This window comes from Populus euphratica, unplaced genomic scaffold (genome assembly GCF_000495115.2).
Source record: "Populus euphratica unplaced genomic scaffold, PopEup_1.0 scaffold2.1, whole genome shotgun sequence".
In the NCBI taxonomy this organism is placed as follows: domain Eukaryota; kingdom Viridiplantae; phylum Streptophyta; class Magnoliopsida; order Malpighiales; family Salicaceae; genus Populus; species Populus euphratica.
Window position 1 is genome coordinate 6735763 of NW_011499846.1, and position 13615 is coordinate 6749377.

At 36.7% G+C, this 13615-nt stretch overlaps 1 protein-coding gene across 2 annotated transcripts; it reads left to right on the forward strand.

Annotated features, from left to right (window-relative positions):
• Positions 1-494: 494 nt before the first annotated feature.
• Positions 495-13245, forward strand: LOC105136280 (paladin-like). Of its 2 annotated transcripts, none has more exons than XM_011041564.1 (19): positions 495-1239; positions 1640-1771; positions 2230-2301; positions 2729-2799; positions 2913-3012; positions 3109-3207; positions 4154-4280; positions 6067-6200; positions 6312-6371; positions 6490-6725; positions 7071-7500; positions 8277-8600; positions 8737-9339; positions 9463-9639; positions 9911-10141; positions 10232-10515; positions 11474-11758; positions 12085-12207; positions 12842-13245. In XM_011041564.1, the coding sequence occupies exons 1-19, from the start codon at positions 1081-1083 to the stop codon at positions 12972-12974; spliced, it is 3780 nt and encodes a 1259-aa protein (XP_011039866.1). In that variant the 5' UTR covers positions 495-1080; the 3' UTR covers positions 12975-13245. The 2 variants fall into 2 exon arrangements, with proteins under 2 accessions (XP_011039866.1, XP_011039874.1); XM_011041572.1 differs by having other exon boundaries at positions 9466-9639.
• Positions 13246-13615: the final 370 nt, after the last annotated feature.

Sequence of the window (13615 nt, forward strand, 5' to 3'; positions counted from 1 at the left end):
CCAAATGAGAGTTGGGTGGCGCCATGTGATGAACTGTTTGGCATCCCGCTAACCAATGGAAACGAATATCCTCTTTAGACACCTTTTCTATCCAGCAAATCGCAAAAAAGATTATGAGAGCGTTTGTTAGCAAATCGAAAAATATTATAGCACCCATAAAATAAACACTACTTATATTTTTTAAAAAAATTATTTTTTTAAATTAATATTTTTTTATATTTTAATGTATTAATCTTAAAAATAATCTTAAAAAATAAAAAAATATTTTAATATATTTTAGTATAAAAATATTTTAAAAAATAAACACAAAACATTTTATTTTTTATTAAAAATTAATTTTTTAATTTTAAATTAATTTGATATATTGATTTTTAAAAACTTAAAAATATTATTTTAATATAAAAAATACTCCAAAAAATAATTATAATCATGCTCTAAACAAGTTTATATATATAAAAACAAAAAGGAAAAAGATTTCCAAGCATCAAAATAATACACGCCTTTCACGTTGACGTTGCTGCTGCCGCAGAGGATGAAAATTGAGACCTGAGGGAGTCTAACTTTTTACCAGTCAGTCACATGTCCCACCAGACCACACAACAAGAAAGCAAGCAAAATGAAAGGGATAAAGATAGTTCACCTCATTTGTGGCACTGAAGCATAACTGCTCCACCTGAGTATTTTCTGTTCGTCGTCGTCGTCGTCGTCTTGCTTGTTTGCTTTTATACAATAAATAATTAGTGTTTAATTTCTCAATAAAATATTTTATTTATCTACCCATCCCTATCTCTTCATAACTCCTCCCCTTGCTTTTCTTCTCCTTCAACCTTGCTTCCAAGCCTCTCTTCTGTATAATTCTCCTGTTCTTTCCGCTCTATAAATTCAGGTGCCGGGAGGGAGCACTAGCGTGATATTGTTGTTGCGTGGCGAGGGCATTTTGGACCGGTTTTGGCATTTTAAATTATTTTAAAGCTTGGAGTGGATTGAGAGAATAAATAGTGAGCAAGAAAGAGTTGGGTGAAGGGTCACAGGCAGCGAAGAATTAAAATTAAAATCAAGAAAAAAAAAGGAAAAAGGGACATGTCGAATGCGGTGGTACAAAAAGAGCCAGAGCAGGTGATGAAACTGAGAGGTGGATCAGTACTGGGAAAGAAGACCATTCTTAAAAGCGACCATTTCCCTGGCTGTCAAAATAAGCGCTTAACTCCTCAAATCGACGGCGCTCCTAATTACCGTCAGGTTCTCTCTCTCTTTCCATTTTTCTTCTCAGCAGTTTCCTTTTCCCGTTCTTTTCTTTTTTGATTAAAGCATTTGAAATCCCCCGATTTAGATGCATACCAGCCTTTTCTTTTTTCAGATTAGGGATTTTTTTTCCCCTTCGCCCGAAAGAAAGAAACTGAAATCATGTCTCGCTTCCCGCTTTATCTTTTTGCCTGTAGAATTAGAAGTTGACCATGACCATTTTTAAGAGCCTCATTTGTCTTATTCTGCTTCTAATCTTGTAAACGGAAAAAAAGAGTCAATGGCCAAAAGCATTGATCACTGTAAATTAATAATTATTAAACTAATGAATTGTCATTAATTGTATCTTATTTACTTATTATTATTATTATTTACTTATTTGTGGTGGCTTTGATAGGCGGATTCGTTACCTGTTCACGGTGTTGCGATCCCAACAATCGAAGGATGCCGTAATGTTATTAAGCACATAAGAGGTCGGAAAGACGGGAAGCAAGCACAAGTTTTATGGTTTAACCTTCGTGAAGAACCGGTAAAGCTTTCGCCAAAATGCAGCTTCTTCTTCTTCTTTTTTCCTCCCCATTCCTCGTGCTGTGCTTAATTGATTTTTCGGTAATCTTTATAAATTGGTGCAATGGACTATAATGTATTCTTCTTCTTTTTTTCCCCTTTTTAATTAAACAAAATGGATAATCAGTACACAAAATGCCAGTGGAAGCAACATAATTATTAAAATCATGTCAAACTTTATGTCAATAAATGTTAATTTGTTTCAGTGCACCTTTTGTTTTGCCTTCCTAACTCCAGGGACGTCCCCTATGTTTTTTCATGGAACATAGAATTTTTTCCTTGATCGGCTAGAGTATATTGTCAATAACTGTTGGATGTTTCTACGTTTTTCCCCCCCTACAAGTATACTGATCACCACATCTTTCAGTTAACTCACCCCCCCCCCCCCCCCCCCTCCTATTTTGTTGTTTATTGAAACAGTTGGTGTATATTAATGGACGTCCCTTTGTCCTGCGCGATGTGGAGAGGCCTTTCTCCAACCTTGAATATACGGTATGCTACATATACACGATTTTTCTCCTTAATGCTTTTACCTTAATCTGCTATGTCTTTCTTACCAAACTTGTATCTCATGTTTGCCTTCTAAATTTCTGCATTTTAGCCTAGAATTTATGTGCCTACTCATAGTCTTAACACTCAAATGGTTCCGTTGGTGATATAAATGCAAGAATTTGCTCAGCTTAAAATAAGTTGTCTCTCTAACATCCAGGATGAGTTGATTTAATTCAATGTCATTTACGGAATCTCTCATTCATTTTTTATTTATTTTTGGTGTATTTGTTCGTTCAAACAGTTCATAGCCTATGCATACCAACTTCTGTAAGCGGACATGCACATGGTTGCCAACAGCAGTTATGCAAACAAGTACTGGATTATATTTGTGGTTTCAACTTGATACTGACCTTCTGTGTTCAAATAGGGAATAAACAGGTCTAGGGTTGAAGAAATGGAGGCTCGGTTGAAAGAGGATATTCTGATGGAAGCTGCAAGGTATTTCCTATGGATGAATACTGCGTTATCGTTGTTTTTTTTTTTTTTAATGTTACTTCATGTTTACCTTTGGTTACTCTCCCTCTGAATATATTTGCACATTTGATTTACAGATATGGAAATAAGATACTTGTTACAGATGAACTGCCAGATGGTCAGATGGTGGACCAATGGGAACCAGTTTCATGTGATTCTGTGAAGACACCACTTGAGGCATAACCATGGAACTTATTCTGCTTGTGAAATAACTAAACAAAGTTAATCTACTGATTTTATAACTTTTTGTTGCAACTTTATTCTATTGTGAAGGTGTATGAAGATTTGCAAGAAGAAGGATATCTGTATGATTATGAACGAGTTCCTATAACAGATGAAAAGTCACCAGAGGAGCAGGATTTTGATACTTTAGTGAGTTTCACACCTTTTTTTGGTATAAATCATCTAAACAAATAATTATTTAGTTACATTAGTTGTCCCCTTGACTAATTAATTATTTGTTTGCAGAGGAATTTTGCTTACATCTTATTTTATCTAATGCACTTATAGAGTACTAGTAACTTAGGCACCGTTTCTTCAACCTTGTTGAATTCTAGTGCATAACTTGAAAATGGCAATTTCAAGCCCTACCTTTCTTTGCCTAATCTAGAATGACTGTTCAAGGACTGCTTGTTATTTGTATGTGGAAGGTTGTGTTTTATATCCATTAACATATAAAAAACTTCATTACCTTCTAATATGATATTTCTTCTTAACTATCATCATCATAGGAGCAAAGATATCAGATGCCCAACATTTTAGGTATACTGAAATTTCCACTACATATCCAAGTGAAGACTTGAATCCACGACCTCTCCATACCCTAGTCCAAGTCTTAACCACGTGTGCTAGCACACAAGAGTTTCTTTGTTGTCTTCTTGAACACCAGAATTTCTCTTGATGACAGCTCTACATATCCCGAGGCCTTAAACTAAACCAGAATCTATCAGAAACTGGATTCCAATTTGGAAATGAAGCCTTTTTCCATAACTCCATGCTTACTGACAAGTTAATCCGGTACCTCCAACCTTTAATGAGCACATGGAAGAAGATATCATAGTCAGAACAGTGGAATTTAGAATGTCAGGTGTCATTACCAATTTTTGAAGACAAATGAGGATATATTTTTTGCAAATGATATGCTGCTAAATTCTGTTTTTTTTTTTTTTTTAAGATGCAATGATGCATGTTCTTGCTCCAGCCATGAATCATGGAAGTACACCTCTGCGACAAACATGACCAGTCACAGTTTCAGATATTTGTTTGAGTACGATCAGTACTCAGTTTTTCTAAAGGACACTTGCCTACTTTATTTCAGGTCGATAGAATTTATCAGACAGACTTGAATGCAGATATAATCTTTAACTGTCAAATGGGGCGTGGAAGGACCACAACTGGTATGGTGATAGCAACTTTGGTATTCCTCAATCGGATTGGAGATTCTGGTAACATTCACTCTTTCTCTAACTACTCTTGTACTCTATTGAATATGCCAGCAGTCATCATTCTTGTCAGCATAATTTAAGCCACCTTTGAATCTTGCATGTTACCTCAGTTTCTTGATCTTGGTTGTCTGGCTGAATTTCATTTTTTCAAGATGAGTTTTATATTGTTCATTCTTCATCTTCTAGTTGTTTATCAACCGTTTCGCTCCTTTTGATTGAAAATTTTTCTCTAATTTTCTTTTTATTCCATATGCTTCCATGTTAGGGTGGTCATTGTGGAGAGGATTAGTCAATTGTAATATTTTTTTTTTTTGGGAAAAGGCTGGAGATTCCATAACCCTAATTTTCCTGTTTATTAGCATCATATCAAACCAATCTAAAAAGTTGGCAAAATCCAGACCCTTCTTTTACCTGATGTAAGTGTGTAAGGAGATGGAGAAACTTGTTCAAAGCTATTAGCCTTAGCTTCCCCCTCATAATCTATTCCAACAGAACTTGTAAACCTGACCTATTTTTGTTAATTCTGCTTGCATTGATGTGGAGGATTGGGATTTGCAGGAGCTGTTGGAGCACAGATCTGTTGCTTTCTACAACAGTTCCAAATTCCAAACCAACCACAGACTCGGACAATGCATATACTCCCTCCATTCCATAGCATATGATTCAAACAAGGATAAAAATGTGGCTGATTTTCTATATTAAGTATTAAAATTCCCTCAGCTTAATTTTTTTAAAAATCTTTTTATTACTTGCATGCCAAGTTCATTTTTTTTTGTTTTAAAAAATAAATTAAAATTTATCATTTTTCAATAAAATGAAAAGAGATATATTGTGGGATGAAGGGTTTAATTGATTATGAACAAGTATCTAATGTTTCTGAAGAAAAACAGAGCACTTGCTTCAATGCTGTTAAAATTATTCTAATGGCACATCTAGAATACTCTTCCTAGGTGCTACTATGAAGCAATGAAAAATTTGAGCCTTCATTTATAGAAGAGCAAATTTGGGCAGATTTTGTGTATTATCACAAGGAATGGTGCAAAAGCATCCATATAGCTGACCCCAGCTAGTTTGGGATTGAGACTTAGTGCATGTATCTGTAGAAGAGCATATTGTTTTGTCATTCACATGTCATCTCCTGGTGATTCTATCTCCATATTCTATGAGATCTCCTTTACTTAAAATATGGAGCAAATTGGCTTATCGCTGCTCAAACTAAGTCTTTACCACAATATGAGTGTGTAGGTTTTATGTCCACCTCCCCCACTTCCCACGATATATATTCAAAGATGAGGCTACTTTTTAAATTTTTCTCTTAAAAGAATATTATTTATGCTCTACTGGCCATGTGAGGATTTAGCTCAGAAACTGCCAAGAGCAGTGTGCTAGCATTGAGAACAAATTGATTGACTATCTAGGGTGGTGGACTGTAACTTCAAATGATACACCCAAATTGACCTTGATTTAAAGTTCTCTATTATTTACTGTTTTAAATTACTACCCAGTCTAAGATCAGGTCACAAACTGGAAAATAGCTTGTGAATTTTCAGCTTTGGTGTAAAAAATGAGAGAATCATGCATATGTGATGAGAAACCACTGAATATGTGAAGTCCTGTTTGAACAGATACCCAGATGGCTTCAAAAACCTGGTTGATATTCTTTGCTTTCTAAAATGAATTTGAATTATAATTTTTATTGTAATTGATTTTGTTGAGAGGAGTGCAGGTTGAATGTTTTAATTATGATAGTTGCTGATGTCTTTGTCATCATGTTATGTGAAAATAGGTATTCAGAGAACCAATTCAGTAGGGAGAATTTTTGACTTTGGTTTGAATGTCAATGAAAATTTGCCAAACTCAGAGGATGCTCTTCGCAGAGGAGAATATGCAGTCATAAGAAGTTTGATCCGGGTTTTAGAGGTAGTTAATGTTAACTCTAACTTCTTCTTTTTTCTTCGCTTTTGATATTTATTTTTTTTAGAAGCACTTGGCATATTTTGGAAATTTCATTAATCAGTGACATGCATTTAGGGTGGTGTTGAAGGGAAAAAACAAGTGGATAAAGTCATTGACAAGTGTGCCTCCATGCAGGTATGGCTCTATAATTTGTCTTAATCTAGTAAGGTATGGTTATGTAAGAAGAATGGAATTGTTTCTACTGTGTTTCATTTTAGATTTCACCTAAATGAATGAAGTGTCTGGACTACAGAACTTACGGGAAGCAATTGCCAATTATCGCAATAGTATTCTTCGTCAACCTGATGAGATGAAGCGAGAGGCATCTCTTTCATTTTTTGTGGAATACTTGGAAAGATATTACTTCCTCATATGTTTTGCTGTTTATATTCACTCAGAGAGAGTTGCCCTCCGATCTAGTTCCTTTGTTCATAGCAGTTTTGCAGACTGGATGCGAGCACGACCAGAACTTTATAGCATTATTCGGAGGTAAAGACATGTGCTGATGGTGCTGGTTTGTTTATGGAAATATCCGGACTCGTATCCTATTTTTACTACCATATCAAACTGAAAGAGTGAAGTTTGTGATTTGTGTGTACAAACACTGGCAGTTCTGTGGGCTTTCCATTTCATTAAACTGTTGGACGCTTCAATCTTGTCAAACACATGTCTCAACACCATAACTTTGGCACACACTTACATTCCAAGTCCAGATTCTTCTATATTTATGTCAACCACTTATCTCCAATTAGAGTGCAACCTCTCATATATCAATATGTGTCTGCAACTGCAGATCATGTGGAACTTATTTTGCTTCAACCATCCTTATTGCAGGTTGCTTAGGAGAGACCCAATGGGTGCCCTTGGGTATGCGAATCTGAAGCCATCTCTAATGAAGATTGCTGAATCTACTGATGGCCGACCTCATGAGATGGATGTGGTTGCAGCCTTGAGAAACGGGGAGGTGCTCGGAAGTCAGACTGTTCTAAAAAGTGACCACTGTCCTGGCTGTCAAAACCCTGGTTTACCGGAGAGAGTGGATGGTGCACCTAATTTCAGAGAAGTTCCTGGCTTTCCAGTTTATGGAGTTGCAAATCCAACCATTGATGGCATTCTTTCTGTCATTCGAAGGATTGGCAGCTCTAAAGGAGGTCGCCCAGTTTTTTGGCATAATATGAGAGAAGAACCTGTCATCTACATAAATGGAAAGCCATTTGTGCTCCGCGAGGTTGAAAGACCATATAAAAACATGCTGGAATACACGGTAAGTATTTTTTTACCTCCCCACAACCACCAACTCGTCAGCTTCATTGTGCACACAGAAGAAGTTGACCTAACTGCTTTGGTTACTACTTCTTCCATTTGGCAGAATAACTGTCATTTGGATCATTAGCATTATGGTGCATAAATGGAATTTATCTGAATAGAAAAACCATCCTAGTGTGTTTGAAAACTGGAGTGGGTTTATCATGCTGTGATGCAAGTTGATGATTTGATTCATGATGAATTAACAATGACAACCTTGATATTGTCCTATCCTGGTTGCATGTCCTTGCATATCTAACTCATAGAATCCAAGATCCTATTTAACCTTGTCATTTTATTTTTTTTATTATTAGATCTTTTGTCAAAAAAAATTTTCCTTTCCTTGAGAGATATACATGTTACTTAGCTCTATTTTCTGGATGGATAGCACACACATGTCAAAAGTAATTTCATTGAGGTGGAGCTTTGGTCCAGGGACCTGAATAATTGCTATAAAAACAATTTTTAGAATGGGGAAAAATCTTTTACAAACTGTTAATATTTCATGACTTCTGCTTAGATATCAAAATCTACTAAATTGTGTTCATATTATGGGTGCATATGAATTGTGCCTGACATATATAGGGAGTTTTTCTAGAACACTGATGCCTCCTCACATGGGCTGTATTCCATTTTGAAGTGTACCAATTTTTTTGTGTTACCTTTGCTCAATTTCCTTTTCCCAGTTTCCTTGGCCATGGTTGCTGAAGTTGAGATTATAATGACTGCATTCAGGGAATTGGTCGTGAGAGAGTGGAGAGGATGGAGGCTCGACTGAAAGAAGATATCTTGCGAGAAGCTGAACGCTATGGAGGTGCTATAATGGTCATTCATGAAACAGATGATGGTCAAATCTTTGATGCCTGGGAGCATGTAAATTCTGATTCTATTAAGACCCCACTTGAGGTGTTTAAATGCTTAGACACTGATGGTTTTCCCATTAAGTATGCCCGTGTTCCAATCACTGATGGTAAAGCTCCTAAAAGTTCTGACTTTGACACTTTGGCGATGAATATTGCTTCTGCTTCCAAGGATACTGCTTTCGTTTTCAATTGCCAGGTTAAATTTTATTCTTACACTGCTGTCATTGGACACGTGCGTGGATGTATTCATTAATTTCTATGGAACCGCATCCTGTTTATTTTTTTATTTTATTTTTTTGTCCTTCACCTCAATGTCTTTATAATAAACACAGATGGGAAGGGGAAGGACTACAACTGGCACTGTGATTGCTTGCCTTCTGAAACTTAGAATAGATTATGGGAGACCAATTAGAGTCTTATGTCATGATATGACCCATGAAGAAATGGAAAGCGGAAGCTCAAGTGGTGAAGAAACTGGAGGTGACCCTGCTGCATCTACCTCTGACATTGCCAGTGTAAAAACTGATATGGAGCAAGGTCGTGCTTTTGGCATTGATGATATCCTGCTGCTGTGGAAGATAACAAGATTATTTGATAATGGTATGGAATGCCGAGAGGCCTTAGATGCTATTATTGATAGATGTTCCGCTCTTCAGAACATACGCCAAGCTGTTCTGCAATACAGGAAGGTGGTCAATCAACAACATGTTGAGCCAAGAGTCAGGAGAGTGGCATTGAGCCGTGGTGCTGAATACTTGGAGAGGTACTTCTGTTTAATTGCCTTTGCAGCATATCTAGGAAGTGAAGCATTTGATGGATTTTGTGGACAAGGAGAATCAAGAATGGCATTTAAGAGTTGGTTGCATCAAAGATCTGAAGTCCAAGCAATGAAATGGAGCATTCGATTAAGGCCAGGGCGTTTTTTCACTGTCCCAGTATATTTTCTTTCTTTTTTTGACTTGGAAATTCTTGGGCTTAATGACAAATCTTTTCTCTGTTGTGGATTTCCCCTTTTATCATTATTATAACTCGGGCATATGGTTGTTTTTTATTCTAAGCAGGAGGAGTTGAGAACACTACAGGAATCTCAGCATGGAGATGCGGTAATGGAAGCCACTGTCAGGGTCCGAAATGGTTCGGTTTTGGGTACAGGCTCTATCCTCAAAATGTACTTCTTTCCTGGTCAGAGGACTTCCAGTCACATACAAATTCAAGGAGCACCTCATGTTTACAAGGTATGCCTGCATCTGAAATTATATCAATGATGGATCATGGGTAAAATATCCTTTTTGACTCCATTTTATTTTTTAATGTATTCCAGTTTGTTTTCTTCTGCATTTTCTGTTTTCTTTTGCTAATTTAGATCACAGACAATAACACACGCACCCTGGCATACACAGACAGTCAGGGCTCTGTGGAAAAGCTGACCGTGTGAATACAAAGGGAGAAGTCATTACATTCTGAAGGAAATTCCCCCTTTTAAGCTCAATATTTCTTATGCTTCAGGTGGATGGATATCCTGTGTATAGCATGGCAACACCAACGATTACTGGTGCCAAAGAGATGCTAGCATATTTGAGTGCCAAGCCCAAGATAGAAGGATCTCTGACACGGAAAGTGATATTGACTGATCTCAGAGAAGAAGCAGTTGTTTACATCAATGGCACACCATATGTGCTCAGGGAGCTAAATAAACCTGTTGATGTTCTCAAGCATGTTGGAATTACTGGTCCAGTGGTCAGTCATTGTTGAATTATTTTTTTCCTTTAAAGAACAAGCTATTAGTGAAGTATGTTACTAATTTCCTGTATTGTAACTGTTATGCAGGTAGAACTCATGGAGGCCCGACTAAAAGAAGATATAGTATCTGAAATTAGGCAGTCTGGTGGTCGAATACTTTTACATCGTGAAGAATATAATCCAGCAACAAATCAGTCCTGTGTCATAGGATATTGGGAGAACATCTCTGTAGATGCTGTGAAGACACCAGCTGAAGTGTACGCTGCTCTAAAGGATGAGGGTTATGATATAACATATCGGAGGATTCCATTAACGAGAGAGAGGGAGGCTCTAACTTCTGATGTTGATGCAATACAGTATTGTAAAGAAGAGTAAGTACCATAATCCTCTGCTCCATATTAACACAATTTGTCTCTTCAATTATAAGCCTGGTAGCAATATTTCTATTCAGTATTTGATAACCATGGTATGTGGAACTTGAAGATTTGTCTGGGGTTCAGACTGCTGTTTAAGCCTCTCTGGCAGCACCACGCCATTTTCACATTATTATCTCAAGCATCTATTTAACTGGACAAAAAAGAGTTATGCTGCCAAGTTATGATTTTTCCGCAAGGTGGAAATCATTTCATAACTGTGCCCTTTTGTCTCTCCAATTGTTCATGTAATTGCTAGTCCAAAAGTTACCCAAAGCCTAAAATAAAACTCTATCACGCTGCAGACTTTGAAAATCATAACTGATTAATTAATCCCTGGCAATAATGGAACTTGTCTCCCAAATATTTGTCAAATATGGACCGTTTCTTTTTACTGGACATTATGATATCGATTGTGACTGAGCTGATTCATGCTAAATGATGGCCTAGTCATACTGAAAGAAAGCAATCATCTGTCAATTAGTAGCATATTTAAATAGCAGTTGATTTTGACTTTGAGTAGTACAAAGAATTTAGATAAATCAAAAGTTCAAGCAGTCTTAAGTTGCTGACAACTTTCTTTTTGAGTAAACAATAATAAGCGATTTCCTTAACCAAAACTATTTGCAAGTGCTTGGTTGGAAATGGACTCCCAACAACTTGCAATTTTTTTAGCTCATAACAGAATTGGATTTATGTAGCCCATGACAAGTAGTATGGTTTTGAGGTTTAGTTTAGTTGGGTGTTTATGGAAGCAGATGATTATTATTTTTAGATTCTTATTGGGAATTTTGACACCTGGCCTTTCCACAATTTATGCTCTGGGAGATTCTTTGGTATTATTTTAAGTAGTCCTTTCTTAAATTATGCTTGGGTGCAGAGATAGTGTTGCAAACTAACTAAAATTTGTCTGTAGCTGTGAGGGGAGCTACCTTTTTGTTTCACACACAGGCTTTGGAGGTGTTGGCTATGCAATGGCAATTATTTGTATCAGACTTGACGCGGAAGCAAAGTTCACATCAAATATTTCACAAACAGTGGTTGGTAGACGTTCATCGTCTATGTCTGAAGTGAACTTACCTTCTGAGTTGTCTGATGAAGAAGCACTGAGGATGGGTGATTACCGTGATATACTTAGTCTTACAAGAGTTCTCACGCATGGTCCAAAGAGCAAAGCAGATGTAGACATTGTTATTGAAAAGTATGTGTTTTTCCTTTCAGTCCTTTTTTCATTAAAAAAGAGAAAAGGCAATAACTGAATGCAAGTTTATAAGATGGTTGTTGAGGCATAATTATAGGAAAAGAAGATAAATTCTCCATAACTTGGGGAAAAGCAGAAAGTGACAATGTGTTATCTGATTGGCCTGTTTTTCTGTCAACTTGGATTGAAAAATGTTTACAACTACAGGTTATTTTGTTGTGTGAAGTTATGTTTTGTTTTAGTTAAGCTCTACCTTTTTTTTTAATTAATTGGTCTTCATTGTCATAATTTGATCGTTGTGCTGAGACCCTTCCTTTCTTTTAAAGGTGTGCAGGTGCAGGGCATTTGCGTGATGATATTCTTTATTACAACAAGGAACTTCAGAAGTCTCGTGATGATGACGATGAGCAACGTGCATACCTTATGGATATGGGCATCAAGGCATTAAGGTTGGTTGATATGTCTTGGCAATTTAATCTTAGAGCCTTTGCTAAGTAGCTTTTTGTAATCCTCCTTTTCTCTTGGAAGATATACTCAATCTGCTTGGTCCATGTTGCCTTTCGTTAATCAACATAGAAAGCCACAAGATTTGCACTTGCATTTTATTCCATTTCAGTCTGGTAACCTAGGACTATGTTGGATTTGAATCTGTCCTATATTTAAGGTAAGGGCATCACCATGGTTAGCCTTGCCCATCGACATCCAACCTCTTAATACTTCATATGACACAGCTATTTACTTCTGACTTTGAGGCTGTACTTTAAGTCTGCACCCCTTTGGTTTTTCATGTCACTGGAAAGTTGTTTGTACCCTTACATGCATATAATTTAGTGCATGGATGGTAATTTAATGGGAATAGCATGAATTTTCTAAATAAATTGGTGTCAATTAGAACAATAGATTGGATGTTTTAAGTAATGCTTAATGCTCCTGCAATTTCCTAGTCTCAGCTTGTGTACACATCTAAAATTTTCCTAGACTCCTGAAAAGAACAACACTTTTGCATGTCCATTGCTGTGGGTTCTTGGTTCCTAAGCAACTCTATATCATATTATGTGACCAGTTGCTTTTGCCCATTTTCAGGAGGTATTTTTTTCTAATCACATTCAGATCATATCTCTACTCGACGAAAGCAAGTGAAACGAAATTCACATCATGGATGGATTCGAGGCCTGAACTAAGACATCTATGTAATAATCTCAGGATGGATAAATAATTTCAGGGCACATAAAAACTCTATTCAAATGTATTTTTGTACAGCTAGCCATGTTTGTAGTTTCATTGCCAATAACTTTACTTTCTACTTGATGCTCCATGCTGTTGCAAGGTTTGGTTAGAACAGTAAAAAAAGAACACACGAGTTTTAGAACTGATACATCAATCAACATTACATAAAGATCATGTCAGTGGGTGGGTCTTGAGCCAAAACTCAAATTTGTTTTGTCTTCTATATAATGCTAAGACAAAACTCTTCATGTTTGACCCTTGCTTGGGTGTCAATTCTTGTGTTGAAATTTGATTAAGGGGGTGGGAGGTTTTCAGGAGTTGAATAGTGCATGTAAGTTTGACAAACCGATTGGAGATGCGTGTAATTTTATCCTGCAAAAACTCTGAAGGTTATCCTGGGATGTAGCTGTGAAGTAAAAGCACAAGTATGCTCATGAACATGAAAGTTGAAGCAATTGGTTGTTCGAGGACGCATGCCTGCGTCCGTCAATTTTTAGAATTGCCCTTCCGTGCCCTTAACTTCACGGACTCGCAGCTATCACCGCGGTGCGCAGATTTTCAAGTAAAATATTCGTTTCAGTGCGTTGGTTAAAAAAAATAAAAATGCACGCTCTTACTATGGACTACATG

Excerpts from the sequence above, each read along its gene's own strand:
- LOC105136280 (XM_011041564.1), top strand. The coding sequence starts at position 1,081 with ATGTCGAATGCGGTGGTACAAAAAGAGCCAGAGCAGGTGATGAAACTG. Across the intron at positions 6,201-6,311 it reads GTTTGATCCGGGTTTTAGAG|GGTGGTGTTGAAGGGAAAAA; the intron begins GTAGTTAATGTT and ends ACATGCATTTAG. Across the intron at positions 11,759-12,084 it reads GTAGACATTGTTATTGAAAA|GTGTGCAGGTGCAGGGCATT; the intron begins GTATGTGTTTTT and ends TTTCTTTTAAAG.